The sequence below is a fragment of the Lagenorhynchus albirostris genome, chromosome 14 (assembly GCF_949774975.1).
Source record: "Lagenorhynchus albirostris chromosome 14, mLagAlb1.1, whole genome shotgun sequence".
In the NCBI taxonomy this organism is placed as follows: Eukaryota; Metazoa; Chordata; class Mammalia; order Artiodactyla; family Delphinidae; genus Lagenorhynchus; species Lagenorhynchus albirostris.
Genome location: NC_083108.1, coordinates 4,624,348 through 4,648,512, shown reverse-complemented (window position 1 = coordinate 4,648,512; position 24,165 = coordinate 4,624,348). Strand labels below are relative to the sequence as shown.

Sequence of the window (24,165 nt, the reverse complement as noted above, 5' to 3'; positions counted from 1 at the left end):
CGGACCTCAAATTTCTCCCTCCCCAACATCTGCAGCCCAAGACCTAGGACGGCGGGAGGGTGAGGATGGCTTCAGAGCAGGGATCCTTTTTACTCTCACGTTTCTTTGGTTGAGAACCTTTTCTTTTATTGCTGTCTTCAAGCTCTTTATTCTACACACAAACACCTCTCAAGAGAAAACTGATCAGATATTTCAATAAGAAGAGAAGAGAGATAGAGGGGGGAGGAGTTTAATCGTGTATGCCCCTGTGGGAGCAACACCGCATTTCAACGATCACTTCTGAGAACAACTTTAAGTGGGAGATAAAAATATGATAGAAAAAGATAATCGATACAATCTCAAACAAATTTAGAACCAGATCCCTGAAACACGTGATTAGGTGGATGTGACCTCCATTTGAACCCCAGGTGTCTACGGATCCTCCGAAAGCACTTCTGCAGAGGGAGCGTCCTTCCCTCCCCGTCCCACGGATGCAGAGCTGGGTGTCTGAACTGCATGTGCGTCACGCTTCGCTCTTCTAAGGGATAACAACTTCCTCTGATGGTTACAGGTGCATCTTTCCTTGTGAAGCAGGTCACCTGTCTATTTTACTTTGCTTTATTGAACACTACTGTGGCTGTTAAATGCCATGAATACAGCACTTTCTAATTTTAATGAATACCATGAAGTTCACATTGAAATGTATTTCTTTATTTGGGGCTCTAACCAATAAAGAAAAAACCCTACGTATACCACACACACACACGCACACGCGCACACACACACCCTCAAGAGAAAACTGATCTGTTTTCAGTCTGATCCGTTTTCTTGTTTTTTTTAAAGGGTAAGTGCAGAGGAGAAGCAAGTATCTTTTTTCTTTTTCTTTTACATGAATTTCCACTGTGATGTGCTATTTTCACGGTTTTAAAATTTAACTTAATCTTCTAACCTTAACTTTAAAATGACTCAGAAATCATGATTTCTAGTGTGAAATAAGAGGACATCGAACAGACTACTGCTTTATTTTAACTTCCAACAAACACCAAGAACAAAACCAGTCAGTCCAAAAGAAACAAACAGCAACAATAATTTGCCGCCTACTGCTAATGCTCAGTATTTGGTCCCAAACCAGTGGTTTATCTTTGCCACCCGCAGGTAGAGCGCCAGGCTGACGATAAAGTACTCTCCCGTCTCCTCGATCCACACCAGCTCCAAGTGCACCCTTCCCTCCGCGTCTGCGTAGTCCACACGGTACGTCTCCCCCAAGAAAGCAGGGCCGTCAGAGGGCCCGGGAGAGGGTCTCATGCACACCGGGGAACTGAAACACCAGAAGGGTTTCCCATATTCTTCCAAAAGAGTTAAGTCCATTACAGAGCAACTCTACAAAATAAACACAGATGTTCGTAAGTGTGAGGATAAAATGGCCAATTAGACCTGACTTAATAAATGTAGATGGAGCCTCGTCATGAAGGATTAAGTGAAGGAGGAGGGAGAAGAGGGAAGAGAACAAAATTACAGGAAGCGGGAACAGCATGTGACAAGCATGTGACAGTCCTCGGCAGGGGGTGTGGCGGGGAGGTGGGGAGGGCGGCCAGGTCAGCTCTGGCCATCACTGAACTGCTGCGCCTGCGCGTAGCAAGCGGCACCAACAAACGCAGAGACCGCCTTTCCAATGGTCAGAGCTGGGATAAAGCTTTGTTCCCTGTACGATTACAACACTTCCCTTCCCACCCCACAGTGGGAACTGAGTATCTGCTCCTCGATTACCAAGGAATACAAAACAAATTATATTATTTTTATATTATGCTGACCCTTTAAGTCTGCCATGTTGATATTTTGCCTTTCTAGGTCCTCAAGGTCCATTGTGACGTCAACATTTTAGCACGCGTTTTTGTAAGACTCATCTAAATCCACTTTAAAAAGTCAGGTCTGTGCTCCTGAAGACATGAAATAATATTCCTTTGTATGTGATAAATCTTTCCCAAGGTTTAAACAACTGCTCACAAATAACAGAATAAAACATCTCAGTATATCAAATAGCAAGTGGATCAAGAGAGAATCCTCAATGATACTGAAGTGCTTGCTTTTCACGCTCAACAACAACGCTGCTCTTGGCCTCAGCCATCACCCCTGTCACTGTCACAAGGCATCCATGCTTGTAGGCAGAATTAAGCCAGCTTAACTGGGGCCCTCTGCATCCACAGCAGACGCATCCTGTGGAAATCCTGTTCATCCCACAACACACAGATGGAGAGGAGTGACAACCAGGGCACCCACGGGCACAGGGATCACAGGAGAAGCGAGACTGCGTGAGAACCCTCCTCGCCGCCCCCCGCCAGTCCCCGGCCACCACATCCTCCCTCCCCTCCGTGTGGCTGGTTTGTGATAGAGGTAAAAACTGATTTAACTGTTCAAGGAAAAATCTGTATGCTGGAACTTATAACTGCAGTAAACTTTAAGTTGGTGTCCTAAGATGTAACTGAGAAGTAATTAAGATGTTTCTGAGTAAATGTTACTTGCCTGGTCCAACCTACGGCTCCACTCTTTCTCCACAAAACGAACAGCCAGAAGGACTTGGAGGGAACAGAGGCTGCAATCAACACCGCTCAGCAACGCACTGCGCGCCACCTACGCACCAACTCCACCACGCCCAGTGGAAAACGAAAGGCCCTCAATACACGTTGGATAAATCAATCAACTGATCGCCACTGGCTAAGAGGACGTGCACAAATCTTTAGACACCAGAACAATAAATCTAGGACTTTCAAAGCAGCATCATACATATATATCAACAGACACATTTATTATACAGAAACCAGGTACTTTAAGAAAAAAAAATTACCTTTATACAGCCATCAAAAATATTAGTTTTCCAAGAAAGGCCAACTTTTCCAATAAGAGGTAGGTGTTCGGTGCTATTTTTAAAACTTATCACACTGAGCTTCATATATTCATTTTCAATGTATCCTGAAAAGATCAAAGATTTTTAAAATTACTATATGCCAACCAACGCAGGACAATAAGTCAAGATCCCTCAGATCTGCTGCTCTATAAAGGAAGCCTCGTGGAGCTAAGTACTGGGTTCAGGGGTGGAAGGAGACCCTGACACGGCTGACTCGGGCGTCTGGCTGAGGCGAGGGCACTACTATATCCACCTGCATTCCTGAGACAGAGAAATGAGCTTGTCTCAATGGTGAGACGGGGAGATGCCTGGGGTGGACAGGACAGCACCCTGTCACTGATGGGGAGACAGCTACGAGGCAAGGGTTCCACTGATTTGATTAAACAAACCGCTAGGAAAATGGGAAACCAGAGCCGTGGAACTTAAGAAAACCGAGGCCGGAAACTGCACAGAAAAAGGGCATTAAATGTGAGGGAGGGGAGAGACGTCCAGAGAAAGGAGGGGTGAGAGCCAGTGAACGTGGAATGCGGTCAGGGAAGGAGCCCAGCGCACGTCTTCGCAGGACTGTATGAACAAGCAGAAATCCCACCACGTGCTGACCAGGAGCTGAGACCTGAGCCCTGCCCTCCCTGGACCAACGCAGAGCTGCCCGGGAGCAGCCTCGCCACCCAGGGCTGTCACGGCCCAGGTGCACGCACGCCCGGGGGCCTACAGGACGGCTGAGCCCCGTGCAACTGCTTTAATGCGTCCTGCAAAGGGGAGCATCACCCGTGACGAGGTCACAGGCCTTCACTCGCACGCAAGCTTTCTTCAGAGGCAACACCTGATCAAGGGTGAGATGTGAGTCACACGCAGAGCAGAGAAAGGAGAGCAGAGAAAGGCACATGCTCTCCGACCCCATGCTGCTCATTTCATGGGACAAAATAAAACCAGAACCAAGCTGCCCTGGGAGCCAGAGCCCCATTCTAGAAACTCTAGACGGTGTCCTCACGGAAGTGCGGCCAAAAGATCAGGACCAGGACACGAGCTCTGGGCGGGAGCCCCGCGAGGTGGTGCAGCTCCAGCCCTGGAAGGCCTGTTAGCCAGTCTGGTCCAAGGACAGAGGCTGCCCACATTCCCTCCTCTGCTGCTGAGTGCTCAGCGAGAACCGTGCAGCTTCTCAAGCGAGGCCTCGGAGAAGGCGAAGCAACGACATCCTGAACAGCAGATGTGGCTCTGCTCTGCCCTTGGTCACCACACAGCCACGTGCAGGACTGCCGGCTTGTCCTCAAGACATGGCAGAAAGTGGACCCCAAGGTACAGCAGCCAATAACAGCTCAACGGCAATTGTCTGAGTTGATAAACGTGAAATCTCTGTAGGAAGCGAGGACTGTTGCTACTCTGTTATCACCAGACATCCTCCCTGTAGAACAGCGAGAACACTGTGGTATCTTAAAAGGTCAGAGCTCTTCCCACTGACCCTGTGTAACTGCTTGCTTCTCTAAGACAGAACAAGGTGAAGCTCTCTGTACACGTAAGCGATCTGCACACAGAATGCATATGTGAAGGTGAATGCAAATAAAATAGGTCATGTTTTTGAGTATTTACTGTACACCAAGCATATGTTACATACTTTCTGTATAGCAGCTTAAAAGAATACCTTAGAATAGCACTATTAATTAGACACTGCAATTCTCTGAGCTCACAGGTGAGAAAGCTACACGCCGAGAGGTGAGCAGTGCCTTCCTTGCCCGAGGCCACGCGGTGGTCAGCGGAAGAAACGTGACCCAGACCTGTTCTGCGTCTGGAGTCCATGTTACAACAGATTAAAACAGATATGAACATGGGGACACATGATCACCCATTGGTTTCAATACTAGCTGAGAATGTATAACGTAGATCTAGATTCTCATGGAGTTTTGTTTTCATTTTACTGCCAATAGAGAAAAATCTAAGAATGCACAGACAGATGCGCAGGGGAGCCATTTATGGCTCCCAAAACTGCTGCTGATTTGCCCATGCTCACTACCTCCCGTTCCCAGCCCTCCCGTAAACAGGTCGTGAGTGGCCTGGCTCCTTCCCTGAGACGCGCCCCTGCTCACCTGGGTCAGAGTGAGCTGTGGGAGCAGGTAGAGAAGGGAAAACGCCTCTGACAGACGCAGGGGCAGAGGCCCAAGTCCTCGCAGAGTGGGCACGGGCAGCACTCTGGGGTCGACTACTAGGTGTGACAGGGCGATGTTTTCACAAGAGAAGCCACAGTGTGTCACACGTATACAAACGCAGAGTCTAGCTCTTCCAGAGAGATGGTGAACTACTGTATCCTTATACATTCCTGTGCTGCTTAAACCATTCAGAATAAATTCTGTTGCTGGAGACTCTAACTTTAACCTACCAACACGTAAGGCCATCCTCAAAACGCAGAGAAATACAATGCAAGGCTCACCACTCATGGCTTCCCGCGACATGCACGCACAAGCACGGGCTTCAGAGTCGTAAGGAGCTAGTTCCAAACCTGCCCAGGCATTTGCTAGAGGTATGACCATGGCCAAGCTCCAAGCCAAGCAAAATGAGACACAAATGAGAGCACTTTATAAAGCTTTGTGATTAGTGGAACAAGTAGTAAACATTAACATTACAGGGTGAATTGTTATAAATGCCAGACTAAGGTTGCTAAGCACTTTAACGTATTATCTCAACCATAATACTCCCTCTGAAGAGCCAAGCCCACTGCCAAGCAGAAAGATGTACCATGTTCATGGAATGCAAGACTCAACACCGTTAAGGCATCCGTTTACCCAAATTGATATATAGACTTAATACAATCCAAATCATAATCCCAGCAGGCATTTAATAAATAATTTACAAATAAATAATAAGATGTGACAGGCTGATTCACATGGAAATGCTAAAGACCTAAAACAGCCACACAATCTTGAAAAAAAGAAAAATAAATGACTCCAAGACTTACTATAGAGCTAAAGCAATCAAGACAGTGTGGTATTACCACAAAGATACACAAACAGATCAACAATATAGAACAGACAGGTCCAGAAATAGACCAACACTTTTACAAGCAACTGATTTTTGATGAAGACATCAAAATAATTCAATGAGAAAAGAAAGCCCTTTCACAAATGGTGCAATAACAACTTGCTATTCATATGGGAAAATAACATGAACCTCAACCCTTACCTCATACTTCACACAAAAATTAAATTAGGGATGGATCACAGACCTAAATGTAAAAGCTAAAACCATAATCCAGCTGGAAGAAAGAACATCTCCATAACCTGGAGTAGGAAAAGTTTTTAAGACAGAAAAAAGAAAATACCATAAAACAAGAAAATAATAAATTAGATTTCATCAAAGTGAGAAACTTCTGATCACTAAAAGATACCACTAAGAAAATGAATAAGCAAGCCATAGACTGGAAAAAAATATTTTCAAAACATATATCTGACAAAGGACTGTTATCCAGAATATATAAAGAGCTTCTATGGTTGAGAAATAAAGAAACAAATACTGATTTAAAAAAAAAAAGAAAACACCACAAAAGGATTAAAGACACTTCAAAAAAGATACGCAAATGAACAATAAGCACGTGGAAAAGTACTCAGCACTACTGGCCATTAGGGAGAAACTACTACTACCATACACCAGATGCGCTAAAATCTAAAAGACTAATAACATCAACGGTTGCCCAGGATACGGAGCAGCCAGAACACTCACACACAGACGATGGAGTGTGAAATGGTACAACAACTCTAAAAAGAAGAAGTTTGGCAATTTCTAATACATAAAAATTTCTTATACATAAAAAAAAAAGACTGGCAACTTTTAATCCATAATTAAACCTGCTCTAATTCGACTTCCCAGTCCTAGGTATTTAGCCAAGAGAAATGAAAACATATGCTCACAAAAAAGACTTGCACAAGAAATCTATAGCAGCTTTATTCATAACAGCCCAAAACAAAAACAACCCTAATTCCCTCTCTATCAACAGGAAAACTGGTGAGCAAATTCTGGTATACTGGGCTTCCCTGGTGGCGCAGTGGTTGAGAGTCCCCCTGCCAATGCAGGGGACACGGGTTCATGCCCCGGTCCGGGAAGATCCCACGTGCCGTGGAGCGGCTGGGCCCGTGGGCCATGGCCGCTGAGCCATGACTGCTGAGCCTGCGCGTCCGGAGCCTGTGCTCCGCAACGGGAGAGGCCACAGCAGTGAGAGGCCCGCGTACCGCAAAAAAAAAAAAAAAAAAAAAAAAAAGAGACGTCGGAATGGGAGCGAGAAGGAGGGAAAGAAGGCTGCTGGACACATCCAGTCCCACTGACACGGACCAAGCCCACCCGGGAAACTGCACTGGGAAGAAGACCTACCCCTGGGTTTTTCAACATGAACCCTTCTTGCTAAGCCAGCTTTAGGTGAAGTTTTCTATGTAGAAAATTAGGTTCTAGGTAGCTTTCAAACAAAAAATAACTTTCCCATCTATACAGAAGTGTTGTTTTAAAATAATTTTTGAATCAGAAAACATGAATACATTTATAAGTGGAAGAGGAGCTGATGGAAAACTGGTTTGAAATAATGAACAGATAAGAGACCAAGGGCTAAATAAAGGTCCCGGAACAGGCAGGAGCAGGTATATTTAGGAATGGAAACTGGAAAATCTTTTGGCAAGACAGTGAGACATCTTTTTCTCTGAAACAGGAAAAATCAAGCCTACAAACAGACCGTGCCACCGTGGAGATGCGCTGGCAGGTGAGGGAGGACGACCAGTCTCAGCACGGCGGGTCGTGAGCCTGGAGAACGAGGAAGATGAGTGTGACTGTGTTTAAACAGCCTTTCTGCGAAATACAAGGCAGGACTAACAAGACTTGATTAGAAGATTTCTGAGTAGCAACAAGGGATGAGTTGAAGTCTGACAGCCCCAGTGGACATGCGTTTGTGACTTCCTGCAAGGAACTGCCGGGCATTCACGAAGTTAGACTCTCAAACAGAGTCAAGAGTCCACAAATGCAAAAGAGGAGGAAGAGGGCTCATCACATAAAGGTTTGAGGCGCCTCCTCACAGGTCCCATGTTACCGCCGGGGCTGGCTTCAGGGGCCACAACCTGTGTGGATACGAGGGACCCCTCCTGGTTTAATGTGCTGCTGTCAGCATTTTGAACTTAATAATTTTCTACCGAGGAGCGCCGCGTTTCATTTTGCACGGGGTCCCCACAAATCACATGGCCTCTTCTGCTTCAGGGCAAGGACCACTGACTCCCTGCGAGCACTGACATAAAACGTATGGAGATCAGCGTTCTCCTGCTCTGTGAACAGAATCTGTAATGCTGATTTTTCATAATGAGTCACCAAAAGTACAAAGCAGGAAAAAATGTACTAACAACCACTGATGAAGATGCTCTGAAGAATTATCTGTTCTACTTTTTCTAGATAATCACCACCTAGAAAGTACTGTATTATTTCTAATGCCTTCCCGTTATCACAAATGCTTAGAGAGGATAATCTGACCTAGAAACATAGAAAGTAATTAGTATCAAGGGAACAAAACAGGGAACAAAAAAGTATCTATTTTTGGAATCACAAAAATAAAAATGGGATAACATGCTATGTATGAAAAGTATCTTAAACAAACACCAACAACTTTAAAAGTAGAATTTCTTAAAGAGAGGTTATCTGGGCTAACCAGTGTCTGCTGCTCAAAAGTTGAACAACCCTACTTTTTTCATAGAATAAAAATAAGTTTCTCAGGTCCATAACTTCTTTCAAACCCCTCAATATTTTCTATTGTGTTTTACAGAATAAGGCACTGAATATTTATCATTTAATCAGTACTTTAATGAAAAGCATATTGCAGAATCTCTATAGGAGATAGAACAAATCTAACAACAGATAATGGAAACATAATCTAAACATATTCCTTGACAATGGCAGCACAAAAATGAGTTGAGAAAGGTGAAGGACCTACATAAGAAAACATTTCTCCTAAGGGCAGAGAAGAAAATTTAAAGAAATGGAGAGATAGTCCAAAACCCTAAATAAAAACACATCAATTCCTTTCAAATTAATGTCCACATTCAATACAAATCTGATCAAAATCCAAATAAGACACTTAACATCTGGCCAGGTGACTATTAATTATATCTAAAAGAATAAGTGGATGGAAATAACTGAGAAATGCTGGATGAATGCTCACTAGTAAGAAATGTTACATCGGAGGAGGGACACATTTTCATAACACAGTTCACAAGTAAAGCTTGAACTGCCTTCCTGCCTGGTGGAGATACAGGGAGAAGGGGTGCCAATCCTCAGTAGAGAGAAAGAGCCCCAAGCGCAAAGGGCACAGGAACCTGCAGGCTGCGTGTAATCTTTATGTTAATCAAAAGGAAGTGTGGGTTTAAAACATGAAGAGAAATAATGTAAAGGAAACAAAGGTGAATATTCGCCTGATCCTGGCAAGTGAGTACTTTCTACGTGAAAAAATTTCGGAAGAAACAAGGAAGAAAGGACTGATTACGTACAATTAAAAACTTTGGAAGGATCCAAAGCAACATATACCAAATTAAAAGGCAAAAGACAAAATGGAGAAAACACTTGCAGCAAATATAACTCGTATAAATCTTGTAAACATTTAAAACAATGGAACCAATCAAACACAAACAGATGGAAATTCAATCAGGAGAGAAATGTAAAAACAAGACAACACTAGCACATGCCCACCTCCTGGAAGCACTCCTTACTTCCTCTCACTTCCTCACTTTAGTCCTCAGGGAACCTTACATGGAAGGTTCTCATGCTACTGCACCATCACACACTTGTGACAGGTACTCCGGAATCTGGATCCTACGAAGACGCCCCTGAAATAGCCTACCAGATAGCTGCTACAGTAGCCATAAACTTCTGCTACAGTCAACAGGCTTTTTTAAAGAGCCAACCTAACATTCAACATTTGCAAATTTAAAACAATCAGATGTCATTTGCACCTCTCAAATCATCAAATATTTTTCAAATTAATGCTCATGATAATAGTGCTATAATCATGAAAATGGAGACCTAAATGCCCAACAGAAGGAGACTGGGTCAATAAATCCTGATAAAACCAAACAATGGGTTGTCACACAACTTTTCAAAATCTGATTTTTCCAAAGAGTACTACTTAGTGACGTAGGGAAAAAGCAAGCGCTGTTCACACAATGTGGTCCACAAATATAAATACAGCTACAGATTTGAAAATGGACCAAAATATAAACAAGAGTTGTCCTTGGGTGACTTTCATTTGCTTCTTTAGAAGTGTCCATATATTCAGAATTTTCAAATCCCATAATAAGAAAAAGACATTAGTTTTTAAATGCATTTTTATAACAACTCAAATAAGTGACAGAAGCAGCATACCTTGTTACTTAAAAATTCTTTCCCACTACCAAACGCAAAATAGATAGCTAGTGGGAAGCAGCCGCATAGCACAGGGAGATCAGCTCGGTGCTTTGTGACCACCTAGAGGGGTGGGATAAGGAGGGTGGGAGGGAGGGAGACGCAAGAGGGAAGAGATATGGGAACATATGTATAATTGATTCACTTTGTTATAAAGCAGAAACTAACACACCATTGTAAAGCAATTATACTCCAATAAAGATGTAAAAAAAAAAAATTCTTTCCCTTTGCTTCTTTACCATCACTCCCTCTCAATACTGATAAAAAGACTACAATCTGCTGTACTATGTAAAACCTTTTTCCCTCAGCTTCTGAAAATTGGTAATAATTAGCCTGATACAAAGATCAAAAAATATGCATTCTTTCATACTTTGCACTGCTCATCATGCTCTTTTTCAAGCTCTATTAACACTTCAAAGACACAGCTGGACTACTTCCCGTCTGCTGAAGCTTCCACTGGGCTGCACCCATTCTCATCCTGAGACCGTCTATTCTTAGCAAGGCCTGCTGCGAGGCTGGCCCTTGGCTGGTGTCTGGGGATGGATTCCAGGAGTGCCCCCGCCTCACCATCCCTCGCTGACAAGAGTGGGTCACCTGCCTGAACAGTCTGTACCAACAATGTGGTTCCTGCTGAGCACCTTCCCACCTGGGAGTCTGGAGTCTGGGCGAGCCAGGCAGCAGGCGCCCATGTAACCAGCCCCAAAAGGAACCCTGGGTGCTGAGTCTCCAACACACTTCTCGGGTAGGCAGCATTTCGCAGGTGTCCTCACGACTCCTGTGTGACCGCACATCCTGGGAGTGGACCCTTGGAAGCCTGCACCTCCTTCCCCTAGACTTCACCCCTTGAGGCTTTTCCCCTCCACTGACTTTGCTCTGTACCCTCGGGCAGTAATAAATCTTAGCCATTAATGAAACCATACCTTGAGACCTGTGAGTCCTCCCAGCGGATCAATGAACCTCCCAGCAGATCCACTGGGTCTTGGGGACCCAATGCCAACAGTCTACCCACATTTGCAAAAGAACAGAGATCATAATGTGCACAGGAAAACCCACAATGCACTTTAAGAAGCTTACTTCAAGTTTCCATTTACAAATTATTTCTCTTATAAATCCAATTCAGGTAACAAAATATGTCTTCACTTAAACATCCTTTTAGTTTAATTTTAGTGGCAATACCCAAAGAAGCAGGTAGCAAACATGGACAGGCTCAGGAATCATGAAACTTCCTTTGAAAAAAAAGGTAATACTGTTCCTTTTAAGAAAATTCTTAATGCAGCCATGACTCGTCAAAGTGACAGAACACATGAAAATACAAACAGAAAACATCCCAGGTCCTTGGGGGGAGGAATATGACAAAGTTCCAAGGAGAAGCAGTCAAAGAAACCTTTCGGGAAAGAAGAAAGGACCTGGATTCTCTGTATTCACCGTCAGCAGCGCTGAGAGGTAGGACATCCTCTCCCTGGACAGCGTCTGACTGAGGAGGATTATGTCTAGAGCTCGAGCTCTGCACTGGCAAACTGGAGGACCAGGCAGAGCCGCCAGCACGGAGCCTGCTCTGACCTGAAAGGCAGACAAGGTGAACAGTACAGCAGGAGTGGTGTCACCACGTGGGAGCTGAGCCCACCAGAGAAGTGTGGGAATTCACAGCCCAGAGGCGTTGGCTGTGGCCTCACAGCGCTGGCCAAGTGTGGGGTCCCAGGGTGCTCATCCCCCAAGGGTGAGCTCTGTGTCTCAGGGATCTCACTCCAGCTCCAAGAACCAACTAGGGTCTTCTGGTTTGATTTTAGTAACATGTATTGCAACTGCAACAATAAAAATCCAAAGAACCTGGTAGCACAGTACATGAGACAGAGTTAATAAAATAGAAGAGAGGGATATTTTATTCAGAGAAAATACTGTGACCAAGAGGCAGAGAGCATAAAGTGGCCAGTACTCACTCTGAGTGCTTCACTGCGTTGCTCTGCATGAATATAAACATGGCGTGAATCTTCTGATTATCTGTAGTCCCTGCATATGAACTGACTGCACAGTCATTTCTGGAGATCATTTTAGCCCATCGTAGGCAAATTATTCTACACAATGCATTCTATACTGAAACTCTAGAGAAATATATACATTTCCTCTAAAGGATGAAGGCATGCTCAGATTTATAGACATATCATGGTACAACTAATTAAAATAGCTACGAATTGCTATAAGTCCAATATTTATCAGAATACCTGACAAGAGAATCTGGAACTGCAAAAGATGTGCACGGTACCTTGGGCAGCTGCTGCTTCAATGATCCCATGCTTTCTCAGTCACTGTAGTTTTACTGTGTGTTTAACATTTGGTAAGACCAGTAGCCCTCTTATTATTTTCAAAATTTAATCAAGACCTGGATGGTGGTCACACAGTTGTTTGTTTTATGATAATTTGTTTTATGCGTTTCTCCTTGTGTCATTTAACAATACAAAAAAAGTTTAACCACGCAGGTGGCTTCAGAGTTACGGGTAATGGTGTACTTCTTACACTGTGTGGCGGCTACATGGGTTTTTTAATTGCTTGTTTTTCTGTAGTCTAAACACACATCGGACAGAGAAAAGATGACACTACCTCACACTTAAAACTTTAAAACAAAAATTTTATCAACCATGCCATATTCATGTGTATTCGTAAATGGATTTTAGAGTCAACTTTTCAAGTTTCATAATAAATTCCCTTCGGGATTTTTTAATAGAACTGTAATGAATTTGTGGACTAAATTGGTACAGCCTCAGACGTTTTATTTAAAGATGGAATGCTGGAAGCGGTCCTACGAAATGACCAAACTCAGGCTCTGTCCATCAATTACGTCGTATTTAAAGTTGTACCTTTCCACTCCCTCCTAACTGGGTCTGGCCCACTCCCCATTAACCCGTCTGAGCGCCACCACTAGTCGCTTTACGCCGGCCCCAGCCCCCCTTGGCCTGCCCCTCCTCAGAGCCCTCCGGGAGCCCCTGGAGCCACCCTCCCCAGGGCCTGCGACCTGGCCCAGCAGGCTTCTCTGCACCCGGCATGGAGGGCAGGCGACACGCGTGAGACGTGCGCATCCGCCGCCAGCACACCCCCTGCATCCCGCCAGCAACTGTCAATGCACGCACCAGACACACAGATGGGCCTGGTCTCCTCTCCTTCCTGCCACTCCCCGTAGGCTGCCTCCTCAGAGCCAGGCGAGGATGCCCCCAGCTCTAGGGATGTGATGATAGAACATTTATCCTTGATGGGGTACAGTGCTGTCACCCCCTCCTGCAATGACATTGCTGGAATTTACTAAATATACTCCCTGGTACCACAAGACAGTTTCTCAAAAACTGTAGCAGGCGTTGGAGTCTGTACTCCGGTGAAATGTGACAACTCTGATGGCAACGGCGCCCCCTGCTGACCCTCATCGCAGAACTACACGCAGAGGAAGCACCTGAGTCTTGCGTGAAGTCTTAGGGTGAAAGTGTTCCTCACTGTGAAAACAACAGATGAAGGTGAATTATTCCCACAGAAGTTTCCTGTCCTCCTTCACTTTACCTGGCCTCCTGTGTGTCCTAACAACCATCTCACCTTCTCAGGGGTGTGTCAGCACTCCAGCAGAGAAGGGCCCCACCTGATACCTGTACAATGTCAACACCTTGAAAAGACAGAGTCACACACACAAGAAGATCCACTCTAGAAGCACATCACTGCAAAGTACGGTGGAGAGGAGACAGCGGCCAGGCTCGGGTGCAGATGGAGCTCCGCCATTCAAGAACTGGCCTACGGTCCACTCCAGCCGCCCTGTTAACAACACGGGAGAGATCACAGTGCCCAGCCCACAGGCTTGCCGTGGAGATTAATACAAATATGAAACGTTCAGCAAGCACCTCTGATGAGTGCCCATCCGTGTTCTCCGTCACCATCGTCCTGTCCTCATCATCATCACGGGCACAGCTTAGGCATGAGGAACACACACAAAGCTCTATCAACATGATGCTGTATTTGCTGAGAACGAGGAGAAGGGGAATCCTCTCCTCTGAAGTCCTAGCACCTGCCTAAGACAGACCTCAACCCAACCCCTGGAGAACAGAGATCGTGTCAGGTAGGAAATGCTGGAAGTGAAGGGCCCCGAGGATGCAGGGCTGGAGCCCTGGAGAGCGAGAGAACAAGTTCTCTGCCAACACCAGCCCCAGGCACACGAGTTTGTGCCCTGGGTATAGACAGGGGGCATGTCAGCAGTCCCCTCGACAGTGTATACCGGGAAAAGGGATCGATTTCATCCTCTATTTTAAATATCAGGATAAAGGTAAATGGGTTAAAATACAGAGAAGATAATTTGGGCCAGTGAAAGGCCAAATTTTCACACCTTCACAAAAGCGGGTGGGCTGTTTCCAGGCAGAGCAAATTCAAGCCCAGGAGGGGTCATTCTCTAGATCACCTCACCAGTCCTTCCTAACTCTGAGAGTCCAAGATTCTGGGCATAAAGACCACTGAAGAGGGCTTCCCTGGTGGCGCAGTGGTTGAGAGTCCCCCTGCCAATACAGGGGACGCGGGTTCGTACCCCGGTCTGGGAAGATCCCACATGCCGCGGAGCGGCTGGGCCCGTGAGGCATGGCCGCTGAGCCTGCGCGTCCGGAGCCTGTGCTCCGCAACGGGAGAGGCCACAACAGTGAGAGGCCCGCGTACCGCAAAAAAAAAAAAAAAGAAAAGACCACTGAAGAAAACCTGAAAATTAAACAATCTAAGCAGTCAACTCAAAAAAGCTAGAAAAAGATCAAAATAAACCTAAAGAAAACAGATGATTTCTAGAAAATCATATAAATACTAAAACTGATTCAATTAAAAGTAGAAAACCTGATTATAACAGAATCAGAAACAGATTTAAAACATAAAAAATAAAGGAAAACTGTACCCTGAGTTTAAATGGAAAATGCTAAAAACCAAATAACTGAAACCAGTACCTTAAAAATAAGCATACATGTGACAAGAGCAGCTTATCTTAGGGATTCTAGGATGTTAACCAATAGAAGATACATTAATGAAATTCACTATAATGGTGTAAAGGAGAAAAAAAAATCATATCATCAACAGTTGCCCAAATGTATTTGATAACATTTAACAATTATTCCTGATTTTTTTCAAAAAATCCAACAAATCCAGGAATAGAAAGAAACTTCCTTAACTTGTAAGAACACATAACAAAAACCTGGAACAAACATACTTAGTGATAACGTATTTTATTAACTTAATTTCCCATTAAGTTGGTAATACCCTCATAAGAGGGGAATTTGCCAGTGTTCTTCAAAATTACATCTGCATTTACCCTGTGAGCTAACAACCCTATTTCTAAGCAAGTCTCCCAAAGACATGCTACCGAAACATGAAGCAATGTGTGAACAACACTATTCTTTGTATATTCGCTATTCCACCACCTGTAAGAGCAAAGACTGGAAACCACGGAAAAAGACATTAACAAACTACCTACCTATGGATGTTTTAAAAAGAGAGAATGAAAAAGATCTGTATCTCATTCTAAAGACTAATCTCCAGGGCTTCCCTGGTGGCGCAGTGGTTAAGAATCCACCTGCCAATGCAGGGGACACGGGTTCGAGCCCTGGTCTCCACATGCCGCGGAGCAGCTAAGCTCGTGCGCCACAACTACTGAGCCTGTGCTCTAGAGCCCACGAGCCACAACTACTGAACCCTGCACGCCACAACTACTGAAACCCATGTGCCTAGAGCCCGTGCTCCACAAGAGAAGCCACTGCAATGAGAAGCCCGCGCGCCACAACGAAGAGTAACCCCTGTTCGCCACAACTAGAAAAGCCCGCACACAGCAACGAAGACCCAACACAGCCAAAAATAAATAAATAAATAAATAAACAAACAAACCAACATGCCCATTAAAAAAATAAATAAAGACTAATCTCCAGAATAAATTATTAATTGGGAAAAAGGAAGGAACTTAAAAGGGAGTATAGTATGCCTCATTAAGAAAAAATGGAAGAAATATGAATATATTGATATATAGCATTATGTATTCAAAAAGAAACATTTAAAGAACAAACCTTAGCTAATATAAAGGGTTAACTTTGAAGGGAGGAAAGGAAGAGAAGTGAAGGGACAAGAGTAGAAGTAAATGTCTCTGAACTACATTGCTTTGTAACTTCAACTTTGGACCATATAAATGTTGTATGTAATTTTTAAATGTAAAAGTAGGAGCAAAGGAATCCTGAAAAAATAAAAAATCAACTGAAACAAATCACTCTAATTGTATATCAAAGAGACAGCATACCCACAGACAGCAGAATTATTTTAGGTGACTTAACTTTTTCTAACATGACATATCTTAAACACATAAAGAACCACAAGGAAAATCTTAATTAACATTCAGTAGGTTATTACTAATAATTTCAGTACTGTTTTTGAAATTATTATATATTTTGATGTTGTTCGGCACAAAGACTTTGAGCAGAAGAAAAGAAATATAAGTGTATAATAAAAAAGGTTAATTGAAAACCCCAAGATCTTTAATTTAAATGAATGTATGATTTATTTCTACGTATTATAAAATCTACAAACCTCATAGCTCTGCCTACTGAAAACCCTAAAAGAAATGAAAACCCAAGAGCAATGTGCATCCCCAGGATGCAGATTATGGTCTCTAAATACCATAGTGTAGTGGGAACGAAAAGGAACCAGAGCTCCTAGGGAAAATGGCCAACTCCAGGTCTGGGTAGGAAACAGACAAAATGAGCCTGAGGTATCTTGTCCTGTTAGAACACAAGCAAGTTACCAAAGATGACCACACTCATATCAAAAGAACAGGAGATGAGATGAGATGACAGCACAATTTGAACATCACAGTAACAATAAAAATAATAATGACTTCAAGTGGACTAAAAAACATAACCTCTATTTTTTTAATCCATGAATTCATAATACCTCCCCCCCCAAAAAACTTGCAAGTTATCTTCAAAGACTATTAGAGCATTAATCACTATGTTGTAAATTAATGAAGAATTAAGCATGTACCATGCCTTTCCAATATTAATTATATTTCGTGGTAATTAAATAGTTGATAATAGAAAACCCTTCTTTATAAAAGAATGCTAATAACAGATGTAGAAGGAATGACAGAATTAGGGGATCATCATTTTACAATCTCTAATAAAATGATGGATATAAGTACCCATCATCTGGTAAACATTCATGGAGAAATTTACAATAGAAGAAGCAGGCTGAAAAATCCCTGAACCCACTGATCAACCTTAACCTATTTGATATTTAGGCAAATTGCTTGAAAGACGCAACATACCAAAGCTCACACAAGAAGAAATACATAACCTAAATAGCCATACATCTGTAAAAGAAATTGAAACTGTAGTTTAAAACCTTCCCACGAAGCAAGCTCCAGGCCCTGATGGCTTCACAGGTGCATTCCACCAACCACTTAAGAAATACTGCCAGTTGTACCCAAAATCCTCCGGAAAATTCGAGTGTTAGGAATACTTCCCAACTCATTCTATCAGATCAGCAGTGGCCTGAGACCAAAACCACACAAAGACATCACAAAACAATTAGGAGATATAATATCAGAAATAACAAAGATGAAATACTTACTAACAATCTTAAGAAATGTGCAAAATTAGTACGAAGAAAATTCTGATACACTCCTACAAGACATAAAAGTATTTCTGAACAAACTGAAAGACACTCCACATTTACGGGTAGGATAAATCAACGACGAAGATGTCAGTCCACCCTAGGTTAATATACACATTTGTCACAGCTCTATCAGAGGTGCCAACAAGCACAGAAAAATCTAGAATCTTCCCGAGACAAATGCAAAGACGGCTCAGAGAAGAAAGAAAGGAGGCTATGAAAATGGCACAGAAGCCAGCCTGATGTGGATCCCACTGACCAAACTGGGGACTTCACAAAGAACAAACTTAGGTTCACAAAGAATAATGTCTGTAATTGATTATAAATTACCGAGTAAATAAAAACCGAAGAGTCCAAAGTGACACTAAACAAGAAAGAGAGGAGAGAGTGCACTCAAAACCGTTTCCCACCACAGGAGGCGACAATTACATCACTTTCCTAATCTGAAAATTGGTGGTTAAAAGAGAAAAGATGCAAGCGTTTACCCTGCCATTACAGGAATCCACCCAGTTGATGAAGGAAAGCTCTTTACAAAAGCTCAGCTAATAAAAGTGGACACAATGACATAATTTTAAAACCACCATTTTCTAAACTCAAAAAAACTGATTTGGGCAAGGAGTATTAATGGATGTCAAATCCATTAGCTAAAAGAATTTTGGGAACAGGATATTCAGAAACGAAGTGCATAGTTTCCCCTGTAAAATATTCTTACGACAAATGTTAAACTTCAGTCTATGCAAGTCTCTACACCAAACTTCAAGGTCATGGGATACAGAGGAAAGAGAGCAAGAGGAACCAGTCAGAGAAACCAGAGCAGGGCACACTGCATTCCCACTTTTCCTCCTCTTGACTGGTGTCCCTTCTCTCCTCTGTCCGCCCCAGTCCGCGTCTCGGCTTCCGTGAGCGTGATAAACACGGTGCAGGACAGAGGGCTCGCTGCCTTTACTCTCATCCTGGACGGGCTCGACACTGGCCCTGCTGGCAAATCGACCAAACTCCTCTGAGAAAGAAGAGCAGAAGTTGGGGTGGGAGAGGGGGGATGCGGTAGGGCAAAGCAATAAGTGCCAGGAGAAAGGCTGAGCAGAGAATATTCCAGAAGGCAGAGCAGGGGTGACGGTGATGATGGAGACGGAGCCAGCAGCTGAGGAACTGCACAAGTCCTAGTGATCAGGGTCTGGGAGGACGGAGGACCAGGACACGGTTAAGGGGCCAGCCAGGGGGCAATTCTTAACTCAGATATAAAACGTGGTCCCCTCGCCTCTCCAGCCTTGGAATTCCACTCTGAAACAAAAGACTCAATGAGTGTTACCTTTGCTGGTGGAGAGGTTGCCAAATGTGCCACACAGGCAGAAAACTCCCCCGCTGTGCATATCAACGTGGAGTTGGTAGCCACTCAGTCCACACTCCGGGCTGTCATCCGAAACGGGGGTATGAGGAGGCAGCTCGTAGGGGCTAAAAAGCAAAACAAAATGTACCTGTCAACATCAGAGGTAAAATGCTTGAATTGGAAATACTCTTTAAAAAACTAACACCCCTTCAAAGCACCAGCTCTCATCAACCCTCTACAGATTCCCAGTCACGTTCAGTGCCACAGACGCAGAAGAATGGCCCCCCGTTCCTTCTACCAACTTCCATAGAAACGGGCAGAAGCGTGTGTTCCCTGCGCATCCCCAGACCACCATGACAGAACATGGTTCTGAAATCCACCCGGGGCAGCAGCTCCGCTCTGCTCCGCAGTGGTCTCGGCATCCAGGGGGCTGAATGCGCAGCAGGAAAATGCACCCAACAACAGACCTACAGCTCAGGGACTCCCCCAGAAGAAGACCCAAAGCCACAATGAACGAGCTTTCATTCAGTAAGAAACGCGTTACTATATAACGTAACAAACTCAGAAGCACTGGGGAGCATTTCACGTTAAAAAAAAAAAAAAAAAGGCATATGGGAGTCTCAGGCCCAGGGGAAGGGTGAGAGGAGCAGTGAGCCGGAAAGCATGTCCCCCACCTGATGGCCCGAAGTCCATTAACAGACACACTGTCCCAACCAAACAAAAACACATCTGCAGGTCAGGCCAAGTGGGCCACAGGTCTGCCTGCCTTTCAAGACATGAAAATGCAAACTACTGCAGAGAACCTGCAGCACCTCAGTGCACTAGCATCTGGCAGTAATGAAGCTTCCCTGCCCTGTAAATCATACTCCACAAGGTGCGTCACCCTGAACCCAAGCAAATAAGGCAAACAGCTACTGACGGATAATCCAATGTTTTTAGCAACAGCTACATAATTTTGTCTGTTGGCTTCTGTCTACTGATTAAAGACAGAATGTCTTTGTAGCTATTCTCAGGATATTAAGATGGTATCAACTCCGGATCCTTTATGCTGACTGTACAAAATTTAATACACCGCATACGAATACATACACAGCAGCCGAGCCTAACGTGCTCCTCTCCACAAGGTGATGGAAATGAAGATTTGCCATAACAAAAGCCAGTTCTTCCTCCCTCTGAAAAAGAATACATTTTTCAACTGAAATATTTTAATTTTTCATAAGGTCATTGTGAAGATCGCAGCACATTCATCTTACAGATAGATGTGGTTTCTTACAATCTAAGATTCCTGCAGTGCCAATGCATTATCACTGTCTAATAAGACTTATCTGTCACATTGATAGCAGGACCACAATGCACCCAAATACACAGAGCGTGCCGTACCGAAAGGATGAACACCCTAGTATTTATGAAACATCAAAGTGCTGTCTGACATATGACGCCTGTGGAAATATATTTTGTTAGTTCCAGGTCGTTTCAAAGTCTTTTCAAAGATAAAGAGAAGGCTGGTAAGAACTTCACAAGGTTAATCCCACACACACTCAGCAGCTGTGGCAGGACCTGTTTGACTTGGCAAACCCAGTGGGAGGGATTAGACTCCAAGTCCACTCGTCAGCAGGTCGGGCAGCAGGAGACAGGACAGGATGGCACAGGAGCCGACACCCGTTTCTCCCCGGGCACAGCTGCCCTGCCGGGGGAAGGTGACCCAGACGGCAGCCTGAAGCTGCCCTTCTCCAGTGGCCGATGGGACGATCGGGTCAACCAGAGTCCTGGCTTCCGCTCGGCCAACCCGGATGGACCAACTCAAGAGCCCAGAGCGAGCCAAGTGCTGCCTGGCCCCCAGTCACCTTGTACAGAGGGACTGAGGGAGAAAGACGACCCGACGGCAAGAGCGGGACGAGGGAAGAAAGGGTCCGGAGGCTGGTGTGGGGACCTGGGTTCTGCCTGGCCGTCGTGTAAAGATGTGAGTGCTGTCCCCAGAGTCAACTTGGGAGCTGCCATCCTTACATGGCTCCAGGCGAGATGCATCTGAGGGCCCCAGGTTAAACGCACAGGAGACGCTCTAGCAGAGGAAGGGCGTGAAAGGAGCAGAAGGATGGAATGTGGACCAGCTGGAGGAGGAAGGGGAAAGTCCCAGGATGTTAAAGGGGTAACGTGAACCAAAGCGCCCGGGCGGGAAGGGCTCATGTGTCACAGGTGAGGGTAGAAAGGCAGACCCGCCGCAAAGGCGCAAGGGCCAGGCAGCGGGGAACATGAGGTCCGTAGGAGGGTGCAGTCGCTGAACATCTAAAGGACTTAACCCTTGACCCCATGCACGACGGAGCAAACGTGGCAGGTACAGGCTGGGCTTACCTTCCAGAGCCCCACCACAAGGCCCGGGTGCAGGCAGAAGATCCGGATCAGCCTATCACAGCCAAGCATGGTGGACTCGGTTAAGTGACTCAGGTTGTACTTTGCAATTAAAGAATGCCACCGAGGTCTTTGAACATCATGCCAAAGAAAGGAGAGAGAAAAATGAGCTCTGGCTTCCCCCATGTTGTCGATTCTCTTTGGCACACCTAAAAAGACTATTAAGAACATGCCAATCATGCACACATTGCTAATGAGGAGAAACAACTTGTATAAATAAAAGGCAAAATGGATAAGTCCAAATTTCTTACCGTCTATCTTATTCTCCCCACCCCCACTCTTACTGTCAACTCTATGGCCCCGTCAGCAGTGAGCTGAAGAATCACACAGGTGAGGGAGAGGAAGAACTGTCTTCTATCCTCTTCCCCTCAAAACCCAGCACAACGCTACAATCAGCAATAGATTCTCAATGTATGGGATGCATAAGCAAAGATGAAATCCCTCAAATGACAAAAAAGTAGGGGGTCTAGTAGGCTGCCTGAAAGCAGGTTAACCTTCTAAAGTTATTATCAAGAATAGCTCAGAGACAGTGAAAACTGTAACGTCGGAAAATAAATTTAAACCAAAATCCTGAGTGTTTTCATGAAGGAGATACAGCATGAACTGGATTAGAATTAGCGTCTAAGAGTAAGTAACTCAAATGTGTAAGAAAACACAACTCAGCCCTACTGTTCATGACACGTAAAATCAACAGAATGAAGCATTCTATCTGCTCTATCATGGTAGGCGGAGAGGTCTGTCATTCCCAGGCAATTCAGGAAACCCTGAGGGAGAGGCAATCTCAGTGGTCAATTAGCACAGCTCAGCACCAGAGGAAAGTCTCCAAGGAGCTGGCGCCAAGGGTGCGCCTCCAGCACCTACGACACACACCAGCAGGTGACAGGTATTCAACTGTTCGTTAAGCAGAAGTTCAAAGCCAAGGCATTCCGCCGTGCGCTGTCTCAAAGCAGAGGGGGCTGTAAGCGTGGAAACCAGATGCCTGGCTGCCAGACCATCCTGGCCCCTCACTCAGAGAGCTTCTCGCGCTGAGAACTACACTGGTCAGGGAGAGGCGTTCGGTGAGCGTGCGCGTGAGGGAGAACCTAAAAATATGCTCAGCACGGGAGAGCAGACTCGGGGGAAGCTGAACGCCAGGTTGGGAACCGGAGCTGAAACCTTAGCTTCAGCCCTACAGACCGCCTCAGCGTGACCTTCACCTGTGTCCAGGGAGACGGCCCCACCTTCGAGGAGGGAAATGGAACGAGAGAACCTCCCCAGAGCGCACGCCGCCGCAGCCATGGCTGTGGCACCATGAGCGTGGCCACGAGGCGCCGGGGCTGGGAGAACAGCCCTCAGCGTGCCCGAAGCCCGCACCTCAGACGCGAGGCTGCAGACCAGCTGGACGGCCTCCACGGAGAACAGGCTGGTCTCCCCTTGCCTTGGCCTCACAGGTCCGTCCTGGTGCAGAAACGAAGGCTGACATCTACCCCACGTTTCTCAGAAGTTCGGGACGCAGGGCGTCACCTGCAGAATGGAAAACGCTGGCCACAGTGACAGCGCAACGTGTCCGACCGGGAAGGCACACATGACAGGGACACACAAACTGCAAATTACATAGATAAGGCTTTCACTGTTTTAAAAAAAAAAGTCTCACGGAGGAAACAAGAAAGACCCAAATCAGAATCAGTGAGTCTCTCCTCTGCTGTCACACAGACGCGCACGAGGACTTGTTTCCGCACGACGAAAGCATCTGCTCACAAACTTGCGATAAAAGTGCCAATCAAAAGAGATTCCTGAAAAACACTTTCAGGGTTTGCTCACCACTGTTTATCAAGTGCGGTCTGAAGTCCATTGAGTTTTAATGTATATAAATTAAATAAAATGAATTTTCCCAATGAATTTTGGCATTTCTGTCACTGTGCAGTATCTAGTATTCCTGACCTGGATGACAATTTCAGGAACACAGTATCTTTTTTTTTTTTTTTTTTTTGCGGTATGCGGGCCTCTCACTGTCGTGGCCTCTCCCACTGCAGAGCACAGGCTCCGGACGCACAGGCTCAGCAGCCATGGCTCACAGGCCCAGCCGCTCCGCGGCATGTGGGATCTTCCCGGACCGGGGCACGAACCCGTGTCCCCTGCATCAGCAGGCGGATTCCCAACCACTGCACCACCAGGGAAGCCCAGGAACACAGTATCTTTAACTGAGCTTTACAATTCAACACTATCCATTTATGAACTTTCATGATCATTTAATTGATGTCAACAATTCTGTCCTAATCCCTGTAAACAATATCTCATGATATCAAATAACATAGTGTTCAAACTAGTACAGAGGTTGCAGACTCATTCTCCAAATATAATTTCATGGTGCATAAAACCTAAAGACCGCATTAGAAAAATTCTGGGGTCCGTCATGACACCATATAGAATTTCAGAGATTTATGCAAATAAAGGTACCATTCAAATGTGTCTGTACGCAGGGGAACCAGGAAAGAAGGTGGTTCTTCTGTGGAGA

The 24,165-nt window shown here is 45.0% G+C and overlaps 1 protein-coding gene across 1 annotated transcript in view; it reads right to left on the bottom strand.

Annotated features, from left to right (window-relative positions):
* Positions 1-773: 773 nt before the first annotated feature.
* Positions 774-24,165, bottom strand: part of FBXO15 (F-box protein 15) — a 40,309-nt gene continuing 16,917 nt past the window's right edge. Inside the window, exons 6-10 of the mRNA XM_060170789.1 lie at positions 21,615-21,741; positions 20,355-20,437; positions 19,248-19,390; positions 2,822-2,946; positions 774-1,359 (exon numbers count right to left, since the gene is read on the bottom strand). Coding sequence (XP_060026772.1) covers positions 1,090-1,359; positions 2,822-2,946; positions 19,248-19,390; positions 20,355-20,437; positions 21,615-21,741 — 748 coding nt within the window. The 3' untranslated portion in view covers positions 774-1,089. The remainder of the gene's footprint in view (positions 1,360-2,821; positions 2,947-19,247; positions 19,391-20,354; positions 20,438-21,614; positions 21,742-24,165) is intronic.